At 48.2% G+C, this 24228-nt stretch overlaps 2 protein-coding genes across 6 annotated transcripts in view; one reads left to right on the forward strand and one right to left on the reverse strand.

The window, feature by feature from the left end:
• The first annotated feature begins 1941 nt into the window (after positions 1-1941).
• PHTF1 (putative homeodomain transcription factor 1) lies at positions 1942-13342 on the forward strand. 3 transcript variants are annotated; one of them, XM_086627442.1, is made up of 18 exons: positions 1942-1986; positions 2051-2107; positions 2195-2264; positions 2734-2892; positions 3130-3289; positions 4065-4190; positions 5014-5173; positions 6282-6452; positions 6531-6608; positions 7372-7581; positions 7952-8080; positions 8517-8789; positions 9488-9619; positions 9799-9885; positions 10857-11012; positions 11393-11488; positions 12079-12204; positions 12594-13342. In XM_086627442.1, exons 1-18 carry the CDS (start codon positions 1942-1944, stop codon positions 12612-12614), a joined length of 2256 nt encoding a protein of 751 aa, XP_086483568.1. In that variant the 3' UTR covers positions 12615-13342. The 3 variants fall into 3 exon arrangements, with proteins under 3 accessions (XP_086483568.1, XP_086483569.1, XP_086483567.1); XM_086627443.1 differs by lacking the exon at positions 12594-13342 and adding an exon at positions 11560-11688 and having other exon boundaries at positions 12079-12117; XM_086627441.1 differs by lacking the exon at positions 12594-13342 and having other exon boundaries at positions 12079-12585.
• Positions 13343-13351: 9 nt separating this feature from the next.
• Positions 13352-24228, reverse strand: part of MAGI3 (membrane associated guanylate kinase, WW and PDZ domain containing 3) — a 64744-nt gene continuing 53867 nt past the window's right edge. The window contains exons 16-21 of one of the 3 annotated variants that reach the window (XM_086627438.1): positions 23992-24177; positions 21456-21558; positions 21224-21350; positions 20597-20740; positions 19347-19485; positions 13352-17243 (exon numbers count right to left, since the gene is read on the reverse strand). In XM_086627438.1, coding sequence (XP_086483564.1) covers positions 16141-17243; positions 19347-19485; positions 20597-20740; positions 21224-21350; positions 21456-21558; positions 23992-24177 — 1802 coding nt within the window. In that variant the 3' untranslated portion in view covers positions 13352-16140. Of the gene's footprint in view, positions 17244-17699; positions 17806-19346; positions 19486-20596; positions 20741-21217; positions 21351-21455; positions 21559-23991; positions 24178-24228 lie in introns of those variants that run through there. The other 2 variants (XM_086627439.1, XM_086627440.1) reach the window with 2 other exon arrangements.

Here is a 24228-nt window from a genome sequence, read left to right on the forward strand (position 1 = left end):
GACCAGAGTGGCTCATGTTGCTTTCCAAACTGTAGCTTTAGTGAAATCTGTGACTGCAGCCGGAAATACCAGGAAAATGCTCTGACTTACGTCTTTGGATGGAGGGACATGACTAATAGTATCATGTTCTCTTTATGTTCTGTTCAGTTACTAAATATCTAATATCAGATTTAAATACAGAAATGTATCTTCAAATGGCTTGAATGCTGCTGATGTTGTTCTAGCGTGCTTGGAAGATGGAGGAAGAGAGGAGCAAACTTCATAAAAATCTGTTGCGTAAATACATTATCACTTTTGGTATGCTTTAACCAAAATGACGTACTGCTTTGAAACTCCACCTCAATTCTGGGTGTAAAGTATGGGAGGGATTGCTTGTGCAGCTGGTTGCTATACTGTCTAGCCGTTGTTTCAAGGTTGCTTCAAATGCACTGAAAAAAACAGAGCAGAAGTAGAACAATGCCTCGATGTGAAAGATGCAAATGTTTTCCAGAACAAGACGTGTAGAATACTGATTTTTATAAGCTATAGCTGCTTAGAAAGGCACTAATGAGTTCAAGCACTTAGTGTTTGCTGAGCAAAACAAATCTCTGGGTAGGTCCAAGTAAATATTTCTGAGTAGCTCTCATGTTAAGTAGCTGGCTGTGTGAATTTCTCTGGAATTTCCTGAAACAGCCTGCATCATGAGATAATCCAACTTTGACAGATTTCACGGGTGGTTGTAGTAGTTCTCAGTAGTACCCAGAGATAATGAACAGTTCATAAGTGAGTGCACTGGTCAGTTACTGTGAATCCTCAGTTCTCCATTTATGAGGATCTGCCCTGTGGCATGTGGGCGAGTGGGTACCGAGAAAACCCTCCTGCTTTGTGCCGGAGACAACTGCTCATTGCCCACGCGCTGTCTGTGAAGGGTGATGGGCTTTGAGATGTGGGGCTTGGCCTCAGGCTTCTGTTCAAATAACGTGCTGTTGGTTAAAGCGCTGCTTGGGCTGAAGGTGAGCGGCCCCGTAGTGCCAAAAGCGGGCGAGCAGAACGCGAGTCACAGCTGAACTCCGTTGGCTTCGGTTCCCTCTCTCCTTCAGATGCGCAGGTACTTGCCACGTTCTCTTCCAGGAGGGTGGGACACTCAGTGAAGTGTTCTCAGGGGATTTGTAATCCGAACTTTTCCCAGGTATAGATCTTGCCATAGGGAAAAAGGGCTCTCTGCTGTGCTCCGTCGGTTTTCCTGCATGTTGCGGTTCAGTTCCCCGGGACGAGGCTGGTTGTCAGAGCCCTCAGCCTGGCGCAGCCCCTGCCGTTCTAGGCCCGAATCACCGAGCGATGCGCTCCGAGACTGTGGCTGGCAGCTCTGCCCGCGCCGCGGGGCGCCCGGAGGGGCGCTCGTTTCTGCTCGCGCTGTGTGTTCCCGGGGGGCCCGGGCCGCGGTGTCCGCGGGGCGCTGCGGGCGTCCCGCACCCCGCGCGTGGGGAGCGCCGTGCCGCTGCTCGCGATGCCATTCGCCTTCGGGCGGCGCTGCCGCTGTTCCTGCGGTGCGCGTTACCGGCGGGCCGTGCCCGCGCCGGGGGGCCGGTGCGCTCGGTTTATTGCCGCGCTAACGCGGTGCACTTGTCGGTAGCGGGCTGTACACGAGTGTCGAACTGTTAAGCGATTTCTTTGTAAAATAGTCCAACGGAATGCATAGAGTTTTTTCCTGTAAAGTATTTTTTTAATAAACAAAGTCTGATTTTGTCCTTTACTGCCTGGCTGCTTCTTTCCGCTCCGGCGGGCGGGGCGGAGCCGCGCTCGGCGCTCTCCCAGTGCTGCCTGGGCGGGGGCGGGGCGGGGCAGGCGCAGCAGTCGAGCACCGGGCTTGCGGCGGTCTCCAGGGTAACAGCGGCCCGGGCGGGCGCCGGTAACGGGGCCGGGGCCGCGCCGCCCCGAGCTCGCGGCGCCCCGCGGCGCCTCATGGCCTCCCGCGACAGGGACGCCATTTCCTGGTACCAGAAGAAGGTGAGTGCGGCGCGGCGCGGGCGGGCGCGGGCGCGGCCGTGGCCTCAGCCCGCTCTCCTTGCAGGTCGGGGCCTACGACCAGCAGATATGGGAGAAGTCCATCGAGCAGACCGAGATGAAGGTAACGGCGGCCGCGGCGCTGCCGCCGCTCCCGCGGCCCGAGCTCGGCCCCCCGGCGGCTCACGGGCCTTTGCTGTCGGTCCCGCAGGGCCTCAGGCACAAGCCTAAGAAGAAGGGCCACATCCAGCCCGATCTGATCGACGTGGATCTGATCAGAGGTGAGCGGCCGGGGGCGCCGCCGCCGCGGTGCCGTTCCGAGCCGCCCGCTCCGCCGGTGCGCGGCTTGGCCGCCCGGCTGCCGCCCGCAGCCTGAGTCACTGGGCTCTGGCGGCGGCGCGGAGCGCGGCTGCGGCCCCGGCCGTACCGCCGGGGCAGGTGCCGCGCTGGCGAGCACTGCGGCTGGGAGCAGAGGCAGGAGGAGCTCCGGGTGGTTCGGTAAAAGCCGCGGTAAGGGCTCGGTGGGAGCAGAGGTGGGCCGATGGGAAGGGCCAGCAGACGGGGGGCCGCTTTCAGACGGGCTTGTTCTGAGCTGCAGGGGTGGGGAAAGTGCCCCAAGTTGGGCTGCTGCCGCCCTGCTGAACTGCAGCCTTCTCCCAGGCTTTGGCCTCAGCCAAAGAGGGAGGCATAAATAAGGAAATTCTTCTAATTCGCAATTAATGACTTGTTTGTTTTTCCTTTAATTCCAAGGCTCTACATTTGCCAAAGCAAAGCCTGAAATTCCCTGGACGTCGCTAACTCGGAAAGGAATTGTGAGAGTTGTGTTTTTTCCGTTATTCAGCCAGTGGTGGATACAGGTTACCTCCCAGCGTATTTTTATGTGGCTGCTGGTGCTCTATGTTATGCAAGGTAAGGGGCAGCAGCAGTCCGTGCCACGAGCCTTTTCTGCCAGGAACGTGACGGCCTTTTGTAGTCCGTAATCTAAAGCATAAGGGTCCTGTCTGAAACCTGCTTAATGGAGATTTCAGGATGTGTGGCACTAGTATTGGCAGAAGTTAGAAAACAAGAGTAAAAGTGAATATTTAGGACAGAGGAACTGGGCCATGCTCTTAATTTTTGGGTTTGATACAGTTTTCTCCGTTTCAGTCGTAGCAGTTGTGTTGTATTTCATGGTGCCCGTTGTGAACGCGAGTGAGGTCGTGGGACCCCTGTGCCTTATGTTACTGATGGGGACTGTTCACTGCCAGATCGTGTCCACCCAGGTCAACAAACCCTCTGGAAGCAACGGGCTCAGCCGGCGGAGGAGGTGAGCGGGGTGACAGGCTGGCATCAAAGCATGTGGTGGATTGCTCATGGGGGAGGTTAATGGGTAAATATTTTCTGGTTTTATGTAAATATGTTATTTAACCATAAATGTGAGTGTCTTCTGTCTTGCTGGTGATCTTCTCATGACCAAGCCAATGCTGCAGGTCTACCCAGCTGTGCCAGTCTGGTGTAGCTGCCTGTTGGGCCTTCTGTGGCTCTTCAGTGTGGGTTCTTTTTGCAGCCAGAGCAGGGCACCCTGCGCACAAAGGCATCCTCAGGGTTTTGCAAACCAGTCTGGTGTCCTGCTTTGGCATTAACTGCCAGGAATTGCTGATGTGTGTTGAGAACAGGGAAATGACGACCGGAACATGGTGGTGGACTCGTTGCTGGCAATTTGTTCATGTGTGTGTTACAGTTCATCTACTAGATATTTAACTGTTAGGTGTCTGACTCAGTTTAAACACTGACATCATGTATGTGAACGCAGGATGATGGATGTGGATAGAGTTTTGCCTCCATTAGATCTCAACGGTAAAGATTTTGTCCAGATTTTGTCTGTTGCATCCTTTACTAGTGATATACTGATGTCCTGTGGGTATATCTGTAACTTCTGTTAATCCAAACAAAATTTATGTTATTTGGAGATAAGCATTCCGTCTGCATGACTTAAGAAAACGAGCATCTAAAAGGCTGGTCCAGTCTGCTTCAGATCTTCTAAGAAAGACCTAAAAATAGCTTGCTATGCAAATTTATTTCTCCTCTTTTTAAAAAATCAGGAAGTTACGCAAATCTGTGGGTGTCGATGGGAACAGTTGGTCTTCTCCTGACAAGCACAGTAAAGAAGAGCAGCCTGAACGTGCATCCGTGCTTAACAATGTGTTTAGCACGCTTTTCCGACGGAGGTACGTGATCTCCCGGGGTTGGGGTGTTTGAAATGGCGCTGTGAACAAGCTGGAGTCTGGAAAAGGAAGGCAGAATGAAAACTGTCACTGACATCCCCAGCTTCTGCCTGCTGGTTTCTTTTGAACTAAGAGCCCTCTTGATACTGGAGGGGACTGATTCCTCGTGAATTTCGGTATGTCCTTGCTCGGAGATGATGCCATGTCTCACGCTATAGGTGAGACGGCATTAGATGAGCTGCAGAAGGTGTCGGAGCTTGTTTTTATTTGTCAGATAACTGACCTTTCTGGAATGTCTGTGCTCAAATCGTGTTACTGTTTTACCTGATCTTCGGAAGCAATTGTGCCTTCTAGTTTAAGTCGCTTGGATAGTCGTCCCGCTTTACTACCTTACTTTTTCTAAAGTAACGTGAGGAAAAGGAGGATAAACTGTTTGGGATGTTTCATTGTATTCCACTGTTTTCTCAGGTGAGTTTCTTGATGAGTTTTCGACTGACAGGTCCTTTCTCTTGATGAGGACTTCTTGTCTTCTGAATTGCTCTTAGCTATTTTTTTTTCCAAATAACAAGAAAAAAAATTTCCTCTTGGTTTAAAAGTTTTAGGATACTATTAGAGTTACAAAAGAACCATCCAGTGAGAGTGAAGCAGATAAAAGCCTCTTCAACAGAATCAGGACACAAAGAGCCTGTCAGCAGAAGACAATTAAGTATTCCCTTAACTCTGTTGTTTAATGTTGTACCTGTATGGCAAGTGCAAGAGACTGTGATGTTTTCCTCAAAGAGTTTTCCACTGACATAAAAGCCTTTAATTGTATTTTCTCTCTTAGGATGAGAAGAGTAAAGTTGGTAGCTGAGAAGGGGACTGAGACAGAAAATGGTGTGAATGCTGTGAGTAACGGCATTAAGCACAGACATGCCAGATCTGAATACAGACTGTCGCACTCCAAAGAGAAAAATAAACTTTCCGATGGGGAAAAGAGCCATCAGGTACTGGCAGGAAAGATCCGCTTGAAGTCGCAAATTTCACTGTGTTCTGTATGTGCCCAGAAGTTTGTTGATGCTTAACTGGTTTGATCTAATGCAAGGTAATCCCTTCTATTAGTCTTTGCTTGCATCTAGGAAACCTGAGAACCCTTTCTGCTGCTTGACAGAACAGCTGGACGTGGTGCTGATACTTTACTGTCAGCATCTTTTCATAGAATCACAGAATCATAGAATGGTTAGGGCTGGAAGGGATTCATCTGTTACAATAGTCAAGTGTGTGGAACACAGACAATCCTGGAAAACGTCTGTTTTACCAAAGTGCTGGTTTAGTTGTCGAGACTTCAGATCACAAGATGTTCAGTTAAGGAAGGCTGCTGATAATGACTAAAAACAAATATCTGAGCAATTTTCCGAAGCAGTTCTGTAAACCAGTTTGCCTTGCAAACAGTTCCCCACAATATCCTCTCAGAGGGCAGGCAGGAAAATGAAGACTGAAACATCCCTTGGGGACAGAGCGAGACGGAGTTAAAGCATTGTGAGGTCTGTTGAAACCTTTAAAACACGAAACTTTGTGGAGTTACTTTTGAGGCTCCTCTGGATCAGGAAGGTGTCCGCTCCCTTGCGAAGAGCTTACATCGGAATCTGTGGAGAACACCGTAGTGCTGAGCCATCCCAGCTCCTCTGTTTCCAGGCATTTGGAGAGGAGCAGAGCTGGGTGTAGAGAGACTTAGCTCATGGTTTTGGGTCTGCTAGCCACCAACTTGTAGATGCATCTGTTCTTCTGGGCTTAAGGCTGCTGGTAAGGCATAGCTGAGGGCTGCTGCTGCCTCTTCCTGCCCCTGTCCTCAGTCCAACTGCACCACACCCAAGATTCCTTCTCATCACCTCTGTGGCAGGTGGTAGGGAGTTAAAATTTGTGATGTGTCTGTGATGCTAAGCTGGATTCCGTTTCTGCATGTTTTGTGGAAATGACCTGCTGGTTTTGCAGGTAGTGAGCGATGACTACATGTGCCAGTGTTGCAGCAGCGCTGGCGTTGAACCTGTGGTTTGATGCGGTTCAGGCTGGTCCTTTATGGGTGCCCTGGTCTTATTTTTACTGCTGTATTTCTAGGATGACTGCACCAACAGAGGTGGTGTTTCTGATGAGCTTTCGAGTGAGGAGGATGCTGAAGCAATGGCACAAAGGGTCTTGCTACACCAGAACGTAGAGGGGGCTTCCAGTGACAATAGCTATGAAGAGAAGAAGAGGCCCCTCCTTTCTCTGAACCAGGCTGTCTCACAGGTACTCGTGCTGAATTTAAGCCATTTTCCACATTTTTTTGCTATGGATAGTGAGCTGGTTTTCCTTTGGTTTTGACAGGTCAAGCAAGCCCTTAAAGGTGCCAGAGACTCTGACAGTGTTGTGGAGTCTGAACTAGAATCCACGTTGTATGGTCAGGTATGGTCATGAGTTCAAACGAGCTTTGATGAGCCTGGCCAGTGCAGGGACATCCTCCCCAGCAGAACAGACCATTATTAAACCATAATGCCTCAGCAGCTGCAGGCGTGCGGTGTGGCTGCCCTGCCTGCTTGTCTCAGCTTTGTAAACTTTGGTCACGGTTGTGAGTACGCTGCTTCATTGAACAAAACCAAACCAACCAGCCAAACAAATCACTTTATGGGCAGTGTAGTGTGGGCCCCGGTGCCTCTAGTAGCTCTTGTTGAACTGGGGAGGCAGCACTGTATTGTAGCTTTTATGCTAATAATTTTTTATTTTAAAATGAAGAAATAAATCTATTCCGTGATGTATACTCATTCACTTCATTACTATCTTCCCCCCGCCACTCAGCTGACCTGAAAATAAAATAGAAATAAAATATACTAATATCAAATTACAAATATAAAAATATCTAAATAAATATGAAATATAAATTAGATCTTAAAATAGATTATGCAAAAGCCAGAAAACTTTTGCACTAGAAGAAGTCAAATTTTATTTTGTAAAGTTGGGAACAGAGGTGGGGAACTAATGCTGCCTGGGTGACCTCACACGTAGAAAGGCTGGTTGCAAAAGCTGTCACCAGTAATGTTGTCTTTACCAGTTTGTGTCGGGTGGGAGCCACTGGGAGTGCTCAGCTGCCCCAGGAGGCTGATGGTGGGGGGAGGTGGTTCTGCAAACTGGGCGAGGGGCTGCGCTGTGTGAATTTTGCTCATCTGCAAAGGACTCGAGGTCCTGCACTAGTGTGGGATCTCGGAGCTGCAGCGTGACCCGGAGGGACTCGGAAAGCACTCGCCATGACTCGGAGACAGAAGACATGCTTTGGGATGATCTGCTTCACGGGCCGGAGTGCCGCTCGTCCTGCACCAGCGACAGCGAGGAAGTGACTGTGAGGGGTGCCAGGAGGGATTCCAAGGAAGATGTTTTCCAGCAGGTTTGTTGATTGTGTCCAGTAGCTGAGAATATTACGAAAGATTTCTGCTGCCCCCACTTGTCGCTTTTTCCTCCTCGTTTCAGGTGCCTCTCTTTTCCCTGCCTGCCCCAATCTGAATGCTGTTGGTATAACGTGAGTGACGTAATGCCAGATGAGCCCGTTCTGCCAACCGTGCTAATCACATGGCAGTCGGGAATGATCTAAATAGTACCAGTCATCAACTCCCTCCTCCCCCTAGTGTTATCTGGACCACTACTAATTCCAAATTTGGAATCCCCCTCTCAATCTACATACTTTCTAGGCAAAAGCATTGTTTAACAGCTGGCCAGAAATAAATTATATGCCTTTTGCATTCTTTTGTCTTTTACAGAACCATTTATTTTGGCTGCAGAATACAAGTCCAGCGTCTGCAAAAGTGAGCGCGCTGATCTGGGAAGGGAATGACTGTAAGAAGGTGGACATGTCCGTGCTGGAGATCAGTGGGATTATCATGAGCAGGGTAAGGCGGCTGTAAGGCATTGCAGCCTCTCTCCATCGCACTTGAAAACCACCTCCAAAAAGCCTGAAAATAGCTGTGCATGCACAGATGAAGGGCAGTACAAAACTAGTCCCTCCTCAACTGCAAATACAGTTGTCCCAAATGTTCTTTCTTAAACCTTGCATAACCTAAAATTAAGGAAGTCCTGTTGAAGGCTAATGAGTGCCGATTATTGTTGGCCGTGTCTCTGCAGTGTGCTAAAAGTGGTGATTTTATTATTTATTGACTGATTGATTGTTGTTGGTTTTGGACTGAAATGAGTGGAATTATTTTAGGCTGTGTCCTTTGAAGGGAAGGGGAACTGAATGCTTGATTGAATTAATGCTGCCACAACAGCATTCCTTTTCCTTGATGCAGAAACCCAGGTAAGCATCCTGTTTTTGTTCCTGCTTGCCAGGTTAATGCCTACCAGCAAGGAGTTGGGTACCAAATGCTGGGAAATGTCATCACCATTGGATTAGCATTCCTTCCATTCCTCTACAGACTCTTCCGCACAGACAACCTGGAGCAGCTGTGCTCTGTTTCTCTAAAGGAGCTTTTGCACATCTTTTGTGGAGCACCTGCTAGCACCCCTGTCATAGTTTTGTCTGCGATCAACTTCCTTGAAAGACTCTGCTTAACCTGGATGTTCTTCTTCATGATGTGTGTTGCTGAGAGAACATACAAACAGGTAGGTTCAAATGCACCGTTGCCTTTTATGAACCCTAGAGCACGTGTTCTGCCAAAACCATGCTGCCTAGCATAGAAGACACTGGCAAGGCAAGCATGTCTCAGCAAGCTGAAGTGTCAAAGCTGGTAAGATGTCCCAGAAGTTTAGGTGGAGGAGTCTGGTAAGACAATGTTCATCAGTCACAAACTTCAACCTGTCAACACCCTTTCTGACTCCTGCTCTCCCCCTGCTTACCCTGTCCCCAGGTGAAAAAAATAACCTTTAAACATCTTGAAATGGCACTCCGTGTGGGAGTGACCACCACCATGGAGCTGTTTGTGAAGAGGAGAACACTGCTGAGCTGGCCTGTTTGGAGATGGAGCAGTAGACAGTTGGCTGCATCTTGTTTAGCTCCCTCATGCCTGTGGGCAGCAGCTTTGTCAGAATGGCTGTAGGTGGTGCATGGTAGGCAGGCTGGTGTGAGTTACTGGTTTACGAGAGCGCTGCGGTTAATCTTGCGTAGCAACAGCAGTTCCACCTCTCCATACACACGCTGACCACTGCTATTTACCGGAGAGGCGATGCACCAAGGGCCCGTCAGGCTGCCCCAGCGTGCTACAGGGCTGCCCTTTCCTGCCAGTTACTACTAAGCAATCCCAGTAGTTTTTTATTTCAGACTAATTTATGTTCGTGTGTGTGTTTTTGTTTTTAATTTGCAGAGGTTTTTGTTTGCCAAGCTGTTTAGTCACATTACATCTGCTCGGAAAGCCAGGAAATATGAAATTCCCCACTTCAGACTCAAGAAGGTAGAAAACATTAAGATCTGGTTATCCCTTCGTTCCTATCTGAAGGTGAGTTCTGCTCCAAGATTTGATTTAGTACGGAGGGTGTAGCCAAGTCTCTGGGTACCTGGCCTGTTCCTCATGGACTCGTTGCACGATCGCAGCTGTTTGTGGCGAGCGTTGGCATCACAGCCTGGCACCCACCCCAGGACCCACCCCCTACCCTGACTCCGTGTGTGTTTCCGCAGAGGCGAGGCCCCCAGCGGTCCGTGGATGTTGTGGTATCCTCAGTCTTCTTACTGGCGCTTTCCATTGCTTTTATATGCTGTGCCCAGGTGAGATTTTAACTTTTTTTTTTTAAGAAGTAGGGGAAAACCCCCAAAGTACTGGAGGTTTTTCTTTTGCCAACCTGCAAAGTGCTTGAACTGTAGCTGTTTGTTTCCTATGTAGTATGGAGGAGTTTGCATTTTTTAAAAGCTTTGTTTAGTTGGCAATAGATGTTCATTCTCTGTTTGCGGGGGAATGTCTGGGGTTTTTATAATCATTAGGAAAAATTCAGGACACAGGCTTTTGTGCACAAAGGAAAGGACTCTCTGCCTGAGTACCTCAAGTGTTCACAGGAGGTTCCATTTAAGAGGGCTGATTGCAGCACCTTCTTTAACCACTGTTGTTGAGAAGCAGGTCAATAACTATTCCTTACACCTTGTAATCCTTCACTAAACCTTCTGCTACAGTAAGCAGTGTTAATGCCAGAGCTCTTTCCTTGGTTTCTTTGGGTTTGGCAGATTCATTGCAGTGTTCAGGCAAGTTCTGTCATACCCTGAGGATGCTGTTGTGGTAGCAGTAAGACAGATGATCAGTAGCTCCTGACTCACTGCTCTGATTGCTTTTGTAAGCCACAGGTTTCTAGAAGAAGTAAAGACAATCCCAGTCCTGCTGTAGTAGACCCAGTGGGCACATACCAGGATAGGCAGACCCAGCTGGCATGGCTGCGGTGGTCTAAGACTGCCCCTGGGACAAGCACACATGAAAGATGTTTTACTGCCAGTTAAGTGGGAGGAAAGAGAAAGAACAAGTGTCCTTTTCTAAGCAGAAAGAAAAAAAATCAAATGCCAAGCTAAGGCCAGGTTAGAAACAAGACCTTTTACTTTAGCCTGGTTACATGACTGAGTTACACTTCATGGGAAAAAACCGCCGGTAGCTACGAGCACAGGTGTCTGTTCTGAAAGAGGAGTAAGGGCAATGCTCTTGCACTTTGCCAAACAACAGGTGTGTTACTGACGTTGGCATTTCTTTTTAAATACAGGTTCTTAAGGGTCACAAAACATTTCTGAATGCACCTTATAACTGGGAGTTCCTAATTTGGGAGGCAGCACTTCTTCTCTTTTTACTCCGCCTGGCATCTTTGGGCTCTGAAACCAACAAGAAATACAGTAATATTTCAATCTTGCTCACTGAGCAGGTATCTCCATTTAGCTTATTCTCCCTTCAGTTTTGTGGCTTGTTTGGATATAGTTATTACAGTTCAAACCAGTTTAAAAAATACTGGAATCAAATTTTAAAAATTAGAAATCAACACTTGTGCTGGACAGAAGGCAATACAGCGGGGGAAGGACAAGCTGTTAAACATTTGGACAGACTCAAATTCTAGTTTTGTCTTTGGGTTAACGTTAGCCAATCAGAAAAAGAATGATATCACTGCTAAATTCCTCTGCCTGGGGATGCATCCCTTCTTTAGGAGTGCCAGCAGACTGCAAAAAATGGCTCTAGTTTCCCTTGGTTGGAAATTAGTTGGAGGCCAGTTCTGGAATATTAACATCTGGTCTGTAATGTCCATCACAGATAAACTTATACCTAAAGATGGAGAAGAAGCCAAACAAGAAGGAACAGCTGTCCCTAGTAAACAATGTTTTGAAACTATCTACAAAGCTGCTGAAGGTAAGCCACTCTCCCTAAAAGCATACAGTTGCTAAATGGTGACGACTCCTGTTCTATTGTCTCTTGATTAGGTAAGTTGGTTCTCCCCAAGGGAGTTTTTCTGGGCTTCTGTAGCCATGGCACAAGATCAAGCAATACAAGACTGGTGTGGTTAATTAGTGCTGCAAACATTTGATGAGTAGCAGCTTGCTGCGATTTAGGTAAGTGAGAGCAGAGGCTAGTGTGAACACAGCGTGTCTCCTTACTGCTTGAATCTCATTTTCCTTCAGCAGCTTCCATGGGGAAGCTTGTTGACAGTAGCAGAGTAGATATTTGGAAAAGAAAGAGCACAGTCTGAGAGCCACATAAAGTAGTCCAGACAAATTGTCCAGCCTGTTGTGTCAAACCCTCGTTATGCAGCTGGTGTTGCCATGAAGGAAACTTTTCAGGTTCAGCATGGTTGGGAGGCCTGAAATAGAGTGGGAAATTCCGTACCTACATTTCAGTAAGGATACTTTGGTTAGCAAAGTCTGCCAGAGAGCCAGGATTAAGCTACAAGGCAGAAGATTAATTCCTAATGGACTTTTTTTCCCCTCCCCTTTCAACTGCAGGAATTAGATACTCCATTTAGGCTGTATGGACTGACCATGAATCCATTAATCTACAACATAACGCGTGTTGTAATACTCTCTGCTGTCTCAGGGGTTATAAGTGATCTTCTAGGATTCAATATCAGAGTAAGTACAACTCCCATCCGAACTTAACCGGAAACATCTTACAGGGTGACTTTGGTACCATTGCCAAATTCCTCCCACCCAAGGAGAAAGGTCACAGGTTTGAATTGGGCTCCTCCTAGACGGTAAGTCAGAGAAGAGACCATGCTGAATGGATCTCTGGCTCCCTGAGCCAGTTCGGGGGGGAGGTTCTGACAAATTTCAGCCCTGTTGAGGTCTTTGGTGCCCGCCTAAAGCTGTTAGAATCCTGGGTTCTTTCTCCTCCTGTGGCTCACAGTTCAATCAGAGCTCCCTGAGCAGAGCACTCGGTGCAGGATGGGCCAAGGAGATCAAGTCTTACCTGTGGACGAAAAGCATTCAGCCCCATACTCGCTCTCCATCTCTCTTTTCAGTTATGGAAAATTAAACCATGAACTGACCAGACATCAGCACTCGGCTCCCTCCACCAGGACAGATCGGCAGAGATAACCAACAGCTTGGGCAAAAAGCAGAGGTGCTCTCAAACTGCGGAAATCTGTAATTAGGATTTTTTTGGAACAGATTCTCAGTGTATGCATCAACAGTTCTCCCTCTGCTTTACTGTTCTACAGCACCCAGAATAAACTGGCCTAATCAATGCCGTCATCCCATGGCACACACAGCAAATCAGAATGCAGGGGCCACATTCTAGTAGCTGGCACTGAAAATAAGAGAAACTGCGCGCACGGTGTAAGGCATCAAACACTAAAAGCCATGTGAGAGCTGCCACTGGAGAGACTCCTATGATTACTACAGCTGCCTTGTTTCTGTAAAACTGGAATCCTGTGCCTGTGACAGGTGAGGAGTCAGGCCTCCTGTGTCAGTTAGCAGCGTCCTGTTCAGAGCACTCTGGAGCTACACTGAAACGTTTCAGTTTGTGCATCCTTCATCAGAGCTCCGCTCAGACTGAGCACGCTTGGGTGCATTTATCTGAATGTGCTGAAGAGCATTTCTGAAAAGCTCAGTGTGCTCGAGGCTTTGCCTCTATCCCGAACCACTGCAGGATGCAGGGAAATTCCGTCTGCACCAGAGGAGTCCTGCCTCCACGTTGACAGTTAAGCGACACAACAGGCTCGTGCCGGCTGGCTTGTGGTGGGTCTTCTGCGAATAAATGATCATGGTCTGAAACACCCTTACAACACAAACCACAAGTAAAGCACTTATCAGCTGTAGGATCCTTCCCCGGAAGGCTGCAGTGCTGCTGGGCCCCTGTCCCAGGGCATCCTGGCGTGTCTTTTCCTGACAACCAGCTTTGCTCCGCGCTGTGAGAAGCTGTTGCAGCTCCGCGCTGCCGTCGTGCCTTACACGGGAACACCTGAGGCAGAATCTGTTCTGAGAACCAGCTCAGTGGAAGAGACGTGGCAAAGCAAAGGCTTCCTCACCCCAAAGGAGATTCATGTTCAGAAAGGGCACGGGAGAGAAACAAAGTGTTTCGCAGGCATCTGTTAAACTTACATTTTCCTTAACTGACTCTACTATCTTGTATTTATTAGTAATGAAAAAAGCAAAAACTGAGCAACTTTTCATAGCTTCATTCTTTCACATAAGGGGTAAGATGGCATAAGAATTTTTGGTAGTAAATTGTTTACAGCTATTTTCTGTACAAGGAAAAGTTGTAGGATGGAAAAGGAGATGACAATTTTCTATATCAAAATGTACAAATAAATCTCAGTACAAGTATTTCATCATTAACAACTGTTTCTACATGATGTGATGATTTTTATAATACCTTTGTCAAACATTTGTGATTTGAACAGGGAGTCAAGGAAATTTCCAGTAATAAATTGTGTTTGTTTTCCAGAAGAGCATTATGTTTGTGGGTAAAACCTGGGTCAGATCTAGCTGTTTAAAGTATCACACCACTGAAAGTCACAAATAATCTATTTTATACAGTGCAGAACCAACAGGCCATGAACTGGAGTTTCTTTTTAATATCTATATAAAAAATAATGAGCGATTTACAGGTCTCTCTCTAGTCAGAACCTCAGAAGTATGTATAAAGGTGCTGTACAATATATAAACATTTACACCCAGTACATCCATACATTGCTTAGCATTCCAAGGCCACATTGCTAAGTCATCTGATACAGGAAGTACAGATACAAGTTCTATGGAAGGAGAAATCACACAGAGGTAAGACACTAAATCAGGTCACATTAACATATAGAAAAAATATAGGGGTAGTTGATGACAGGGAAGGAGTTTCAGTGGTGCTAATTCATCTTTGCGTTAAACGTCTTAATTTGTTACGGTACTCGGTGGTGGGGGAAGTGCATACGACAACATAGAACAGTCCTTGTCCAGAATACACGGGTGATATCTACACAGGCTACTTCCAAGTATTAAATATTTTCACAGTCATACCCCACAACATGGAGTATTTGTACGTATTATGCTACACAGCAAATCTCCACGATCATCCAATGTCAAGCAGCGGAGCACAGTTCAGATCTGCCTTAAAGCCTATTTAATTTTCCAAGTCTCTGTTTAAAAAGCTGTTTGAGGAGTCGTCTGTACTGCTAAAGAACTCAACTGGGGACTGATGCACTGTGCTTCAGTACGCTTGAAAAACATCAAATGTTTCAAAGCCAAAACGAGAGACTCGCTTTCAAACAGCAAATTGTAGCAGTTGGAGTTTTAACAGGAGTGAGTAAAGCCTGACCTTTTCCACTTCCTTCTCCTCCTGCAAACTGGGCAGCCGTTAAACACCGAACACGGCAGGACATCATGCCTAAAACTGTGAGGAAAACAGAACGCTTGACTTTATGCAGTCTGCTGTTCTGGGGGACTGACGCCCCAGTAGGTTCTGGTGGTAACGTTCCTCTTTTTGAAACGCGAGTTACGGCCCCACCACTAGATCCCAAGTCCCACCTACCCTTGTGCATCATCCCGCTGAGCACGCGGAACAGATCCCACATTCCAAGTAAACATGGGAGACTTCTAAAATACACAGGCAAGAACTTCATTTACGAAGCTGCTACGGCAGCTGGTTCTGTCCCAAAGGTCAGTTGTTACCTCTAAAAGGGAACAATCTGATTCCTAACGAGCATTAAATCATTAAAGATGGGACTTCGGTACAGAGCACCACAACGAGGCCAAAGATAAACGTGCACTCATTGCTCATGTTTACAAAGAACGCCACGGATGACACAGGTGAAACCAAAGGAATTACGTGATTTAACAGAATCCAGAATTTTCTCAGACAAATGTTTGCAAACAGTTGTTCTAAGCATCCTTATGAATCCAGAAAATAAAGCAATTTTGCTGTGTTCATGAAAAGCAAAATTACAAAACATTGATTATGCCAAATATCATTTTTATCTACACAAGTCCGTATTAGGTATAAAAATTTAAGAAAAAAACATCAATTGAACAGCATCAGTGACTCATTTGCTGCCCTGCAATTGACAGACCCAACTCACCCATCTTCTTACTGAACCAGTAAGAACATGTGTACTTCCTTACGCAAACATGCAACGTGCTCTTGAGAAAATACCCATTTCAAACAAAACCTTGCCTTTTCGGTGACTGGAATACGCATGAGAAGGATTCGATCGATGGGATACAGTAGCTGACTTGGCACAGGAACGAGAAGTGAGTCGTGACCGTGTTGGCAATACAGGCATTAAATAATTCTGCTCAGAAACTCACACACCACCCGAGAAAGCCGCAGCAGCGCAACGTTGGGAGCAGCAGCTCGCCGCCTTCGGAAGGACGGGACAGCAGCGTCCGGAGGAGTTCCATTTCAGCAATCCGAAAGGTCCTTCATGCAGCTTAGATAATTTAAGAGCGAATCAAATACTTTCCACTCTCTAACCAGTTTCTGAAAAAAAACCCGACAACTTCGTGAAAAGAACCGATGCTTTTAAACGACCATTATTAGAACGTAATTGAAACGTGTTCCAAAAAAAGAAGTGTCCGTCAGACCCGTTTTTCGGTCACGCCAGCGGCCTGGGTGTCTTTGTACGCGCTCGGTACCCTCCAAGGCCCAGGAGTTATCGGGGTTTTCTTGACTGGAGAACTGTTCTCAGACTTGGAAATTCCATCCTCTTTGGTTTCATCGGGCAGCTCCACGTGTCTCTCTCCGTGTTGTCTGCTCAGCGTAACCGCCTCCTGTGTTTCAAGCCTTCTTTGTTTCTCCACAGAAAGCAATGGAATATTGGAAAGACTGGAAGTTTTGTATCTGCTGGAACTTGGCCCTCCAGAGCTTGACTTTATTTTTTTGCCTTCAGATATGTTTCTCCTGGAGTCACCGAACGGAAGATTATTCACATCAAATGCTGCATATTGTCGCTCTGGAGACCGCCCTTCCGTCCTGCCAGAAGTTTTCTGCTTTGTGTCTTTCCTGGTGACTCCTGTTCTGCCATTTCCACCTTTCAACTGCTCAACACTCGTCTTATCACCACCAGTTGTTCTATCCTGATACTCCTGGAACCTGCCTACTGTCTCTGCGTTTCCTTGCTTACTGAGATGCTTCTGGGGACTGGCAGACCTGCCTCGACTTCCACTGGAATACTCTTTTTTGTTACCGTTACTATTGTTCATCCCTATTTCTGTGGGTTTACTCTCGCTCCTTCTGGAACTGTCAGATTTATGTGAGAGATTGCCGTAGGTTTTTTCAGGATCCCCTTTTCTGGGGCTGTGGAATCCTGTACGAGGGTGTCCCTCAGCAGCCCCTAACTTTTCTGGACTTGCAGATCTGTCTCTTCTGGTCCTTACTTCCAAACTCCCTTTTGTGATTTCAAACCCAGGGCTGGAGGGACATTCCCATCTGCTCTTTGCTCTCTGGGGAGAAGACTGAGGCTTCATCTCAAACTGGTTTTCAGTTAAAGTGCTTATCTTTTCAGGCACAGTGTTCTTTGCTTGCTCCAGTTTCTCAGACAGCTGAACTCTCGTTAAAGCTTCTCCTGGTACTGGTAAATAACACACTTCAGATGGGGAAGCAGAATGTGAAGATGAAGATAATGGTGACTGTTCTTCATATATTACATTTGACGAAGATGGATTATAACTATCCCAATCACCTGGAAGTGAAGAGCGAGAGATTTAACTAAATGATCACAAAAAAATCCCCAATCACTAAATATTTTAGATATTCACATACTACTGAGGTTCCAGGACGTTATACAAAATCTTCAATTTAAAAAAGATTATGTAGTGGCATACTCTCAAAGTCTTATTCAGTCAGTTTGCTATACTGCATTGCTCTACAACCTACAACAACTATAAGGGTGCAATTTCAGAAAAAAACTTGTGCTTAGAATTGCTGGCGTGGCCTCTGCGGGACTGACATGGTCTCGTGTCAGCACGGCTGCAGAGCCTGCACAGCAGAACTGCAACACACAAACTCCCTGACCTACATTGTTTAGTACAAGAAAACCAAACGACCTGAAACCGTTACGCTAAAGAAAACTGAAAACAGCGAAAAGCTGAGGTTATTCATAGCTTTGCACTCTAATAATAGGAAGAGATGAAACACAAGACATGCAGATTTACCAAGTCTTTAAGGAAAAACCAAGAAAAGCACTGAAAGCCCTTAATGTTGCTCAGGTTTCACGTAGGGACACAGACTGGAAGGAGCCAAACCTGAAGGAGGAAGAGAAAAAGCCCAGAACTACATACCAAAAATCAGAGTACAGCAAGCAAGATTTCAATCAGAAATATATGATTAGACAAGAGGCAACAAAGCCCTTCTCCTCTCCACCGCTGCTGATCTACCCAAGTTGCTCAACCACTTTGGACTGAGGGCTGGACCAGACGGTCTCCAGAGGCTCCTTCACACTTTTCTGTGTTTCTGCCTCAGACGCAGGAGATTTCCGTGAACAAGAGGGCCAGGAGTGATTCCAGGTAACTATTGGGATAAACACCCTTCATCGCTGCGGAAATCACTCCGAGCTTAACTAGCCTTTAGCAAGGAGCGTGCTGGAGGTGGCCTCACTGCTTCCCTCTCTTCTAGCTCGTAAATGCTGGTCGCCGAGAAGACCTCAGCAGCAGCTCGTGAGAAGACAGGAAAGGCCATGTTTAACCGCCCCCCTCAGGGCCACGCTAACTCGGCGCGAGAGCCGAAGGCAGCCGGGCAGGAGCGTGGCGATGGCGCGGAACAGAGCTGGCGGTTGGCAGATGGGCTGTTTCCGCGCCACGCGCTAATTCACTGATGTCCCTGCGCTGGGCAGGTTGGAGCAGTGAGATGTTAAGAGCCATTTTCCAGCTCTCTGGAGGAAAGACACGGAGAGAGTTCTGAGCAGATTTTATCCCCTGAGTGGATGCCAGTTGCTGCCTGTAAATGACGGAACACAACGAACTACTTGGTAGTTCTAACTCTGTGTTTTAAAATTTTCTGAAGGATAAACTCATGGTTGGTCACTATTATTGAAAAGCTCTTCATCAGAAACAGTGACCTTACAATTTAAGAAGTTTACCATCAGAACTCGGCGTCAGCATCAAGGGTTAAAAGACTAAAACATGTACTTGGAGAGAAAGTGCTCTTTGCTTTAAAATAGTGCCACAGCCACAAGTCTTTGATTTGTAGTTTTGGAGCATTTCCTAAGTCAGACTCAAAATCATCAGTTCTGTGCTCTGTCCTTTTTTTTTTTTCCCTACAAAGTTGCACTTTCCTGTTCTAGATGCAAAAGTCACACCTTTAAACAAAAAGAATCCATTCTCAGGGTAAAGCTGCCTCTTTTCCTGCTGTCTGAAGTTTTGGCTTTGAAAAACAAAGCATTCCAGAATTTAGAAAGCTAAAAAGAGTGGAAATAAATCTGTACAGAAATAATATTCTTAGCAACATAGGCATTTTGAACCAAATACTGCATCACAGAGAATTTTAATTTAAAGGCAATCAGTGTTAATTATCCCATTTGTACAGGAAAACTTGATGGGCTTGGACAGAGCTGAGAAACTTATTACGATTACAAACATGCAATAACCTCACACTGTGTAACATTCCGAGGTACTTGTTGCGTGTTAATTCTACCAAAAATACTCCTTATATTCTAAAATAAAGGTGAACACCTGCACGGCTGTCAAAGGGAGCTGCCAACGACTCAGTGAACGAGCACCAACGTCTCCGTGTCGGACCGAGCTCCGTCGCGACGGACCCTCAGAACAAACAGCCCTGAGTGACGTACCGTGATCCGGGATCAGGCCAGTCCCTGGCCTCAGCAGCAGCAAAACTTTATTCCCTCCAGCCTGAATCAGCTCAATGGCTCGTGTGTGAGTGATTCCCTGGGTGGGTTCTCCATTAATTTCAACAATTTGGTCACCAACCTGACGAGAAAAGAGCACCCGGGTTAGTCTGTGTGAGACTCTGACACCGTAAACCCATTTTTAATTTAGAAAGAAAAAAAATAGAGGCAGATGTTTCTATTTTTCCTGTCATGCTAAAATCCACTCGGCAGGAGCAACACCACCCCACGGCTGCCGACGGACACGGCACAGGGCAACGCTCCGGCAGTTCAGAGCTCTTCCTGCAGGTCTGCTCGGCCAGCTCAGTGAAGAGCTCAGGTTAATTAAATGCATCTTCCATTTCCCTCCAAGTGACGAGACAGACACAGCCGCATGCTCCAACGCATTCTCTCTCCGGCTCGTGGCACGGAGGAGCTCACGGATGCACCGTGTCAAACCCGGCACCTGCCCACGCTGACGCTGCCAGAGCACAGAACTGCTCCACAGGTGACGCAGAGCTGGACGCCACCGCGGCAGGAGGGGTTTTGCGTGAGGAAGGGATTTTTACTCCGGGTAGCAGAGATCACCGCCGTGCCGCTACCGGCACTGAGGTCTCTGAGCCCAGCTGGCAGCTTACGGAGTGCCTGGGCCGGGAATTGCGGTTCCCTGCGCGCTGCCGGGAGGGGCTGGATGAGCCCCTTGCCAAAGGGCCAGGAAAGCCGTTCCGCAGCGCGCGGGAGAGCCGAGGGATGTCACTGCAGCACAAACCCGGCAGCTCAGAGAGACTTAAATAAACGGTCTGTGCCAAAGCGGGTCTCATCGGACCGGGATGTGCCTCCCGCCACGCTCCGTTGCCTGGAGCTGACAAATCCCTCTTCCCTGTTCTAAAGGACAGCCAGAAAACGACGCCGTTTCCAGCTCAGGAGGGAGAAACCACACGACGTGAAAACTGCGAATAACGCGATGCCGGGCGAGCGCAGCCGCTCTGCCCCGAGCTGCCGGGGCACACGCGCGGCATCGCGGCCGCCAGCCACGGGCTGCGAGGGCTCGTGCTCCCCACGGGCCGCGACTGCGCCCGCTGGCGGACGGGCAGCTGTGCCAATGCCGCTCTGCACTGGGACCACGCGCGGGCAGAACGAGGTAGATGGGTGCGGGTAGGTGGGTGTGCGGAAAGGCCGACGCGATGGGCGCCGCTCGGAGCAGACACACTCACGTGCACTCTCCCGTCCTTCACAGCCGGCCCGTCGTCCGCCAGCCGGAGGATGAACAAGCCCATGTTGTATTCCTTCCCTCCTCGGAGGCTGAATCCAAACCCTCGAGGGCCCCTTTCCAACTCTACTGGGAAACAGCCAGGATTCTGTGTGGGAAAATTCAGAGGGGAAAAAAAATAAAAAGATGAGGACCTGTAGGCAGATTTAAACATTTGTTTTTCTGGAAAACCACTTCATACATTTCTGTATTTTGAGAAACGCGCGATCCATGATTTAAACTGAATCCATCACAACTCACGTCTGACTGGGTGTAACGTTTTAATTCTCAGTCTACAACACACAGAACATTTTTCCTTCTGAGTTTTAGATATGCATGAAATTTCTTTAAGAAACTTTGCCAAAGGTCTGTGGTAAACCCCTTGCACAAGTACTCCGCTACACTGAGACAATCAAAACATCAGCAAAAACATTCTGTGAAACACTTTAGTGCATTTTTATATGAAACTTTTCTACCCACGTCTGACAGGGAAAGGTTTTATTGTTCTGGTTTTGAATACTCTGTGGCAACACCGCTGTCGTGTCCTGATGGACCAGTACTTCTCCCATCTCCGCACCCTGCGGGCGGTTACCTGGGAATGACGGCTGCCGGTGGCCGAAGCAACGCCAGCGTCGGACTGTGCCAAGTGCTTATGCTCGGGCCAGGAGAGTCTGTAACTATTTGAAACTTCTTTTCCAGCGTCACCTTCCGTAGCTCCCCTGCACAGAGGTAAAAGGACGCGGACGTTACCTTTGCGTCCATCCCCCTGGTGAAGCGTTTCCAGCCGTTCTCAGCTCCGTTAGCCAAAGCCAAAGGCTCCGTACCTGTCTGCTCCGCACGGGGCCATCGGTGCTGGAGGCAGTGGCCGGTGCTGCGGGGCCGGACTCTGCCGGGCCGAGTTTGTTCCCGACGGAGGACCACGATGTTCTGATAAATTCAAACAAAACCGACAGTCAGAGAGAACTTCCCGAACACAGAGCCAGCGCGGCCGCCAGCGCCGACTCTGTCACTTAACAGTAACGAGCCACAGTCTGTGCAAAAACCTGCCTCTTAGCTAGAACCTGGAACAGCACGTGGTGGCCCAGGATGAACTTAGGTACTGAATTATAAACTAATAGCTTTTCCTTATAAGGGTTAAAAAAAAAATAAATCCCAAGTCCCCAAACTAGAGGTGTTCCAGTGCTCTGTTAGGGGCATCACATTACTGCGTTTCTCAGTACAGAACAGACCCCAGTAAAACATACAAAGTGCTCCAGCATCTTAGGGGAAGGAAAACATAACGCATATTATTCGACTGAATTTTTCAGGTGCAAGACCTCAGAAGCCCTTCACAGGTTTGCCTGGTGCTGTTACTATGACATGCCTTAAAGAGGTTTTTCTCTAGAGACAAAATGTCAACTTTTACTCCTAGTTTATACTCAGAGTTTTAATTTAGAAGCACAGGCAAGAAAAATGCCATCTGTTTGTACAAATTCTCCGGTCCTCTTCCGCCTGCGCTCCCGTGTCTCCAGCTAATACAGGACCAAGGCTGACAGGCTCCTGCGCCTGCGAGAAAAGCTGCCGAACGCCGCCTGCACGTGGAGCCAAACGCCTCTGTCCGTGCGAGAAGCCGAGAGCAGACGTGTGGATGCGGGGAGGGGAGGGCACGTTTGGCCGCCGGACTCAGAGGGCAGCGCGGAGACGCCGCGGAGGGGATGGGACTCCACCAGGGTCTGCGCCTCGCAAGGCTGAACAGCTCCCGGCAAAGCGGGAATTCTTCTCTTCGGAGCAGCATCCTGCGTCCTCCGCGGCGATAACCGCCGTCTCGTGCACGGCCCCGCGACGCGCAGCGCGGGAACGCCTCAAGTCCCGACTAATCCACGTCCCCTCCGGCTCCCTGCGGGAGTCCGCTGTACGGAGAGCGATGCTGTGAGCTACACTGTTTCTCCAGCTAAATCAAGGAGAATTGTAAGTGGTGCTATATTCCCATCTCTGCTTCTCTCTCCTTCACTGTCACAAAATTCCTTACACCAGAACAGGCCAGCACCAGCCCCACTACGCCACACAATTTTCTGGTCGTCTCTTCAACCCTGATTTATCACCCACTACTGACTTTGCTTTTCTCCCCTCCCTCTCTTTGCTGATTCTCCTCAGGCTCTGGTTTTATCTCTACATTTTGGCTCCAAACCTGTAGTTGAGGAAGTGAGAAGAGCTGAGCTCTTGCACAGGGCCCAAGGTATGGTCATGCACAAACAAGGGGCAAGATGTTACATTCAGAAAACTTATTTTGAAAACAAAGCTGATTAAGAGCCCCAGAGAAACAGATCTCATGCCACCAGCTGAAATCTCAGTTGCATTATAAACATTGCTCCGGGCAACCGCTTTGAGCTGTGTCCCTTCAAACTGGAATGAATTAGATTTGATAAAAATGGAAATCTTAATGGAAAAGTAACAATTTATAGAACTCTCCCTGCTTCGAGCATTAACAAAAGGGAAAATGAAGTCTTGGAAATTTTGTATTACAGGCTGAGATAGCACGTTAAATATTTGCAATGAATGTGAAATTAGAGAATGATCTGTTGATTTTATGCACATTCTGGCTTTAGGTATTCATTATTTAAAAGGTGAAGAAAGCCAACTTCCCGGCAAAATAACGACAGCAGGTCTAATTAAACCCACAAGCAGCAATCCAGAAAAACGCAGCGGTGAGCAGGGAGGGCAAACAGCTCTTCTCTTCCAACGACTGGATTTAACGTATTTATAGTGAACCGTGTGCGTAGGAACACCACCGCACGGAAGGCGGCGTTGCACGGAGCTCCTGTTGCACACACGGTCTCTGCAGACGGGACTCTGCGGTCACACACGCTTTGCTCTCGGACGAGGGGGCAGCTGCGAGCGAAGGCTCTGCAGAAACACCCGGACGAGGCTTTCACGGCGCGACGTGGCCGTTTTCGAAGGGCAGTTTTGGCAGACAGAACTACGGGATCCTTACGTCGTGCCCCAGGGATGCAGCGTTAGGTGATTTCTGTATTTTAACAGAAACTACCTGGGACAGGTCGTTCCTCTTTGGCTGAAGACCAGGAGGTCTGGACAGGACCGACGTCCTTCCGTGGGAGCAGCGCTCTGCCCCTCTCACGTCAGAAACCACGAGAACTTCTCTCACCCCACACCACATCGTTCATACCTGTGCCTCGTTTTTCATACGACCACCTCGGCAGCTGTGTCTGCCCCACCTGCCTTCAGCTCTTCCAGAGCAAACGGATGAGCTTCACTCTTTTCTCTAATTTCCAACCATCTTAAAATACTCCACTTTAAGTGATTAACTTCAGAAGTTACAAACACCAGGCTCTGGCAGCGTGGCAGAGGCCACATGCTCCTCACCTTCCTCGGCCACGACGGTCAGCGTCACCGCGTTGCCCGCGTCCTTGATCAGCTGCACGATGCTGTCGTGCGAGAGCTCCACGATGGACTGACCGTTCACCGCCGAGATGCGGTCGCCCACTTTCAGCCTCCCGCACTGATCCGCGGGGCTCCCGTCGATAACGCGCCCGATCTTGTGGGGAATCACTGGGAACGAAGAACAGGCACAGCACCACAGTCAGCACTCGTGGCAGATGA

The sequence above is a fragment of the Tauraco erythrolophus genome, chromosome 27 (genome assembly GCF_009769465.1).
Source record: "Tauraco erythrolophus isolate bTauEry1 chromosome 27, bTauEry1.pri, whole genome shotgun sequence".
Taxonomy (NCBI): domain Eukaryota; kingdom Metazoa; phylum Chordata; class Aves; order Musophagiformes; family Musophagidae; genus Tauraco; species Tauraco erythrolophus.